At 38.6% G+C, this 7,413-nt stretch overlaps 1 protein-coding gene across 1 annotated transcript in view; it reads right to left on the bottom strand.

Moving 5' to 3' along the window:
• Positions 1 to 307: 307 nt before the first annotated feature.
• Positions 308 to 7,413, bottom strand: part of LOC122083693 (probable sphingolipid transporter spinster homolog 2) — a 52,331-nt gene continuing 45,225 nt past the window's right edge. The window contains 3 exon segments of the mRNA XM_042651570.1: positions 308 to 744; positions 3,562 to 3,640; positions 7,220 to 7,348. Coding sequence (XP_042507504.1) covers positions 617 to 744; positions 3,562 to 3,640; positions 7,220 to 7,348 — 336 coding nt within the window. The 3' untranslated portion in view covers positions 308 to 616.

The following is a 7,413-nucleotide window of genomic DNA, read 5'->3' as shown; positions in this document are numbered from 1 at the left end:
GCTTTCTCCCTCTCTTACACCCTCTGTCATCTGAAACAAACACAGCGGGTCAGGGGGTCGAGCATTATGAGTTCTTCACTCCCTTCTCTTTTTTGTTTTTGTGTTTTTCGGTCACTATCATATTTTTTCTTGCGTACTTCTCCACCTTCAGCTGTATGGGGTGGGTTTACGTTCTTACATGAAATATCCTGAGCATGTGAAATGTTTTAGATTACAATCGACGGTCAACTTTTTATTTTTTGGTTAACAATTAATTTGAGTCTGTTTGATAATGATGAATATAATCAAGAAGTATAAATCTCCTAGATTAAGCAAAACCAGGATATCTTTATACATTCTGTTATCAAAATCATGATATCTTTATACATTCTGTTGTCATGCAGTGCACCGATATCTACAAATCTGCTTATCTGTGATCTCATCAGGGAAGACTTAGAACACATCACAACTGCTTTAAGACAGTAAATTGCAAATAGATGGACATCTCTCATATAAATTGTAAGTAAACAAACATTGTTGCACATCCCTACCAAACATTAGAGAAAGCACCATGTAAAGCATCCATACTGGGGCCAAACCAGGGCGAATGACTTATGATCAGCATGAGAATCATGGTTCATAAAGACTCCTCTTGGGCTTCTGTTGTGTTTTCACCAAGTAATGGCGTTAGAGTTGACCTTTCGACTGCTAAGACTTCATTCTCAATGTCTTCATTGAATCTGTCTACGGGTTGGAAAAAAATCCCTGCAAATGTATACAAAGGAAAATTTTACCAAGCATAATGGGCCGAAACCAACAGAAAATCCATAGAATGAGCATCCCTGAAGGAATGTATCTGGATCACCATTCTCTTGGACAAAAATACTTGGACTTATGAAACAAGAACCAACAAAGCACAAAGCCAAAATAATTCACTACATACTATAGTCTATACATCCTAATAAAGCTCCACACTGTAGCTGAAGAACCAAGTCCACTTCGACCATATATCAGAACTGCACATAGGACTGAATAGAATTTCATTTTTATTTTTGGATAATAATTTACCCTGAATGGTCGTTCGTCCATCCTTAGTATATATCTTTCTAATAATTTCCTTTGCTGGATGGTTGGGTTCAACAAATATTGTTGCACATCCCTACCAAACCAGGAAGTAGAAAACCCTTTTGGTTCTGACAGAGCTAATATTTAAGATACAACTTTGAGATCAAATAGAATATATGTAAAACTAAGCAACAAATGTAAAAGGACCAATAACATTTACTACATACAACCCCAAATCTCGACACTATCATTAATAGGGATCTGACAGCACAATTTGGGAACTAAGACTGAAGGACTCAAACTTCTAGAACAAAACTAAAACAAAAAACCATGGAGTAAATGAAATCTACACCAACAATTGGATGGATGGATGGGTGGTCAGGCTTTTAAACAAACTGAAAGTGGCTATAAAGTGCATGAAACTACATTTTGTGAGTGTTGTTAAAATACCTAGGCAATAGACCTAGCTGCCTAGGCATCACCACCAGTGTGTTGCCTAGATGTAAATCATCTAATACATAGCCCAACGTCAAATAACAAATGGAAAATGACACATGAAATAAGTTATTGAAAGATTGTACAACATGACTGGAGAAACATTGCATACACTCAAATCAACAAATCATAAGAAACTAAATAAAATCTTAACATTACAAAATAAGAATGATACAATGGAGTAAAAATATGCGGCACAAACAAATCAAAACTTATACCAGCAAAGTAAAAAGCATCTACATTATATATACGCAACTGCATGTTCACTTACTAGGCAGTCACCTAGCACAAAATGGCAACTAGGTGTATGTATAGTCAGCTAGGCAGCCGCCTTGAAATCTATTTGAGTGCAGCTCATCCTCACTTAGGCTCACCCCACTTTGACCTCCATGGAGCACCGTGCCTGGGTTGCGTTTAAAACACTGATTGTGACTGGGATCCTTCAAGGGCCAAAAGAGACTCAATGACCCCTTTTCTCTGACTCATTGGACTAGGAAAACGAAAAAAAATATATATTCTGCTCCAAATGAAAACTGCCAGCATCCCCCTTTGATTTCTAATTCTGAAAATTAAGTGATAGGGGGGGGCAGCTGGGACGTGAAGGAATGCTGGTGGTTCAGACACATGCGCCAAGCTCCGGATCCACTACAAAGGGAAATATTTAATCCAAAGAAAATTATAAGACTCCAAAATATTATTTGTGAAATCCTGTTTCTGGCATTCCTTACCCACTCAGAAGTCTGGGTTTATGTGCCAAGATTGCCAAAATTAGTGATGCAGCAGCACCATCATGGCTGGACTGCCATAAGTCCGGCATTACCCAATCTATAAACCAAGGCCAAGATGGAACAGTCCAAAACCGGACTTGGGTCCAATGGAGATTGGTAAGAAACAATATTACAATCTTTCATTATTGGTTAGCTACGTAAGGAATTTGGTTGAGTTGCTAGTTTCCCTGTTTAAGTTAGTTTCCTAGTTTGAGAATACTTCCTATTCTGTAGGAGTTTAATTTTCTTATTTATATGCTTGTAACCTGCAATGGGAATACATTAATGGAATGTTAAAAGTAGATGCGTGGAGTTGTCTCTCTCAGGTATACTTTCCCATGTTCCTTCCTTGTTTGTTCTTCTTGCTCCTGTTCCTGCTATTACTCTCATTTACCCTTCCTCTTTTTTTATTTACCATTCCTGTTACTGCTCTTGCTCCAACGGTACCAGCAGTCCCTTCAAATTGTTTCAATCTCTTTTTTCTCTTCCTTTGTCCCTATGATTTTGGGTGTCTCTCGTTTGTCCTAGGCGACATCAACCCAAGGAGTTCATTTGCTACAAACCTTCCCGTTGTGAGAACCAAATCAAAATAGTGTCCTGTTTCTCACTCTACTGCTAGGTCTGGTTTCAGAAGTTCAACTCTCTCTCTTCACATGCTGTTTCGGGTGATTTTTGCTTGTATGCAAGAGATAATTGATTTGTAGATCTTCCCCTAAAAGTTCCAAGTGGGTTGGATCAATATTGGAAGAGATATCTCAACTGAATCAAGCCTAGTCCTACCGTGAACTGTTCTTGGTTGAGAGGGTGAAGACAAACTCTCTCACGTTATTATCTAAACCCCTCTTGTCATAATCACATATATACCCTTTCTTTTATGATTTGTTTCTGCTTTATCCTCTCCTCATATAAATTTCCAGAATAACATGCCTTTAGAAGTAATTCGAGATTGTTCCCAAGTTCTATTATCTTATTCTTAGGGGTTGATTTGCCTTGAAATTACAGAACTGCCATCACCTTATATGGTAGAATTGTTTAGCGGTTGGGTAAGTCCATAGCGACACATAATCAGGGTTTTGGAACAGGAGGTCACATCAGTTAGGCATTCAAATCCAAAGTTTTCTAGAGCTGAAATTTTCTTTGTCATGAATATTCCAAACACTAGATTTCTCTACGAGTTAATTGTTTCATGTGAAACTTAATGTTCATTGAGTGAACACTATTAAGAAAAAGCCATTAGTAATTGAGCATATCTTACCAATAAACCATATTCCAGAGGCTAAGAACAAGATAGACGTGAGAATAAGAGCAGTTTCCCTCCAGTTGTTAATGTAATCCTGCAGGAAATTAAAAAACATTATATATATATATATATATATACACACACACACACAAATATATATTAACAAGAAGCCAACAACAGTATTGCCAGTGGCTTTGTATCTTAAAGGTGAAAAAGAAACGAAGAATGTATCTAATGGTTTTCTAGCAGACTAAGGTCAACATAAGTGAATGGAACTCAGTAAATAATTGAAGTGTCTAATAGACTAGTACTTGAAGAAAAAAAGTTTTTCACCTTTGTTCTTAGTACCACATGTCATCATACAGTTATTCAACATGGCAATGTAGCATTGAAATGGGCTTATCTCAAAATCTGCGATCATGTAGGAAGCCTTAAAGTGAAGCAAGTTTCTACTTAGTTTATGATACTGCCTAGATTCATTCTTCCACCTTATGATGTTCATGATACACTATTTTGCTCCTTGGATATGCAACTGGAAGAACTTGTTGCATACATAAAAACTAAAGTTGCATTCCTAGTAGTCGACATCCTCATTGCAACCTATACATTTTGAATTTTGGGTCTAACCTCAAAATTATAGTTTAATTCCTTGATCTCACTGGGAAGTTCAAGATTCAATTCATTAAAGGCGTCAAGGGTAAATGTATATGAAACTACAGTTACGAGGTAAATAGTTAACCTCCTCTACCACTGGGGAAAACAGTTTATCATGCTCACCTGAAGGTTGGCCACCCCTGTCGGGAGAGCAAAATTGATGTAGATACACATTATGGAAGGAGACATGAGAGGAAGAAGGGTCCGGCCAAGAAGGCCAAACGGACCCCTACTTAGTCCACTTGAGTGGCTAAGTCATTAATTATAAATAAGGGCCCATTGGGCCCATCGGCTGGGGGGTATTTAATTAGTTTGTTTTTAATTAAGTAGAGGCCCATTGGGCCTATCATCGATTTAAGTGTATGTCCAGTCCAAATTGTTTTAGGACTCTATTTTCCACATAGGTTTTTATTCCTAGTATTAGTATGACTGTAATTAGGAAGGTCCTGCCCTCTATATATAAAGGAGCTTATGTGAACCTAATTTCAGATTTGAATAAAGAAAATTGCTTGCAGTCATTGTGTTAGAACAACTGAGATAGTTGTGGGTTGAAGCCCTAGCCGAGACAGCCACTCCTCCCCCACATTCTCATTTCTCTCTTCTTATTTTCTGCAATTAAATTTCTGTTTCTGTTCACTGTTACAGAAGCTATTGATCTCAGATAATTCAGACCTGTTCATGGTAAGATCGATCATCAAGAAATACCCATTCTTGGAGCCAGTCAATCTCCTCTACTGCCCAACTCAGAGGTCTGATCTCAGGCCTTTTTAGGGACTGGTTCTGCTCTCCAAGAGGGCCACTCGGTCCCTGTTGGAAGACCATCAGAAGCTGTTCACTGCTGGTTCCTGCAATTCTTGATTTTCTCTCTCCTAGGGCTGAAATCAAGAAACTTCATAACTTCAATACCAGACGTTAGAATTCGATCATACTTGCAGGTTTTTGTTACCATCAAGGGACCTTCATTAGCCCAGAAGCACAGCTCCATTGGAGATGCACACAGACAGCCAGCCGCACCTCTCTCTCTCTCTCCCAACAGCAGGTTTCTCTCTCCTCTCCTTTGGGGACAGTTTTTCTTGGGTTTTGTTCCTGTTTTCAAGTTACATCCCTAGGTATTATTGCTGGTTGTTTCTTGGTTATTTCTCTGGTTTTCTGTCCTCTATTCTTAAAGCTATTGTGGACCAGCTACTTGTGTGTTTGGGGTTATAATTGTGTGAGTTAGTTACTTGCTACCTACTCTTGCATTAAAAATAGTACCGAAAAAATTATTCTAAAACTTCCAAGCAATCCCCAAAAAATTATTCTAAACAAAAAATAGTCTCTCCCCAAGCTGACCAAACCAGTTTTGACCTTCCAAAGTAAACCCGAAGAAAGGTGACGGAAATATTATCTATAAAATGACCCAAAACTCCAAAAAATAGCCCCTCCCATCAAGCAATCAGGTGATTCCAAGTCTGTATCACATCCACAATCAACACAACTGTGCACAAATGGAGCATAAACCCTATCTCTCTCAGACTGTATTTATCACCCAAAAGAGAAAAAAAGAGGAAAAAGAGAACAATATAGAAGACTGAGGTGGGGAACCATGGAATACAAAAAGATGGAAAGAAGTAAAAGAAAAGGATAAGAGAAAATCAGGGACTAAACTCAGGGTCTGGGGACCATATAGGTCAAATGAGGCCCCAAAGGCCAAAAGACATAAAACCCATTCAGAAATCAACAATGCCTAGCTCATTTGAACAAGAATTAGCTGAACCTAGGATACAGTTGAATAAGGTGTTAGAGAGGTAACTACTGAAACTTTTTAATGAGATGAACTAAATAATAAAAACACAAGTCCCCTCCAATCAGCAGCATCTAAAATCCAAGTACGGGGGCAAATTATGACTGTAACTATGGGCACACCAAATTATTTAAAATGCAACATCCATCTAAATTGGTTTTTAGGGGTGTCAAAAAAACCCGGTCAACCCAACCTAGCCCTAGCCCGCCCTAAGCCCGAACAGGGCTTGGGCTGAGATTTCAACCCATAGGGTGGGTTAGGGTTGAGATTTTCAGGCCCGAGGCAGGGTTGGGTTGGGCCAGGGTTGAGGTCTTAACCCAACCCAATCCAACCCAACCATGTTTATTAAGTATATAATCATATTAATATGCTAATAATTACTAATGGGTACTTATAGAAAAAGGTCTTTAGCTTTCCACAATTTTCACATATACGAAAACTTTGGTCTTTGGCCTCCGCAGTGCATCAAGATCAAACAATCAAGTAACCAATATTAATATTGGGTTGGATTGGATTGGGTTAAACCCAGCCCAATCAGGGTTCATCAGGGCTAGGTTGGGTTGGGCTAAACCCTGACAGGGTTGGGCCTGGGCTGAGATATCCCAACCCGACCTAGGGTTGGGTTGGGCTGGGTTGAGTTAAGAGACCTTAGGGTTGGTGTAAAACCCAGCCCAACCCGGCCCATTGACACCCCTATTGGTTTTCATTCAGGGGTACACTTAAGTTGATGGAGGAAACTCACTGGAATACATTAAAATTTTCATGATCAATTGTATATGGATTAACTAATTTATCACATGGGGCAGTGTTACTTGTAATCATTCTAAACTCATGTCAATGGAATACTCTGGAGTCTTGAAAAGCTAATTCGCAAAACTGCACAGATAAACTGCAAAACCACCAAACAATATTAAGCTTCATTTTCTTTTGGCATTGCAATCCATAACCAAGAAGCGGATATCGAATAGAGCCTGCAACAGCTAATGACATTAACCCACCAATTTTAACTAGTAATTCCTAAAATGTGTTCAAGTGGCTCTTTACCTGCACTTTTTACATCAGAATGTTGAGAATAGATAATTCCCACTGAACCACACAATATTATGGAAATCTTTAATTTCTAGAGTTCAATCATTACACTAATGCATTGATAATGTGACTAATTAGTTCTGAAGTAAAAAGTTACAGTTAAAAGTCTTCAAAAGATGTGGTAGACATAAAATGTGAAACACAAACCTGTAGAACCCCAACAAGTGGTGAGGAAGGAACATCTCCGAAGATGTGGATTGAAACAGTAGACATTGCCATAGATAGTGGTCTCAAGCTGGGAGTAACAGAGTGGAGGCACACGTAATTCACAGGACCCTGCAGAGGTGAATTAAATCATTAGTGTTATAAATACAGGTAGTGCCAAGTCATGCCTATTCAAT

Source organism: Macadamia integrifolia, chromosome 7 (assembly GCF_013358625.1).
Source record: "Macadamia integrifolia cultivar HAES 741 chromosome 7, SCU_Mint_v3, whole genome shotgun sequence".
Taxonomy (NCBI): Eukaryota; Viridiplantae; Streptophyta; class Magnoliopsida; order Proteales; family Proteaceae; genus Macadamia; species Macadamia integrifolia.
This window is presented reverse-complemented; position numbering and strand designations above follow the sequence as displayed.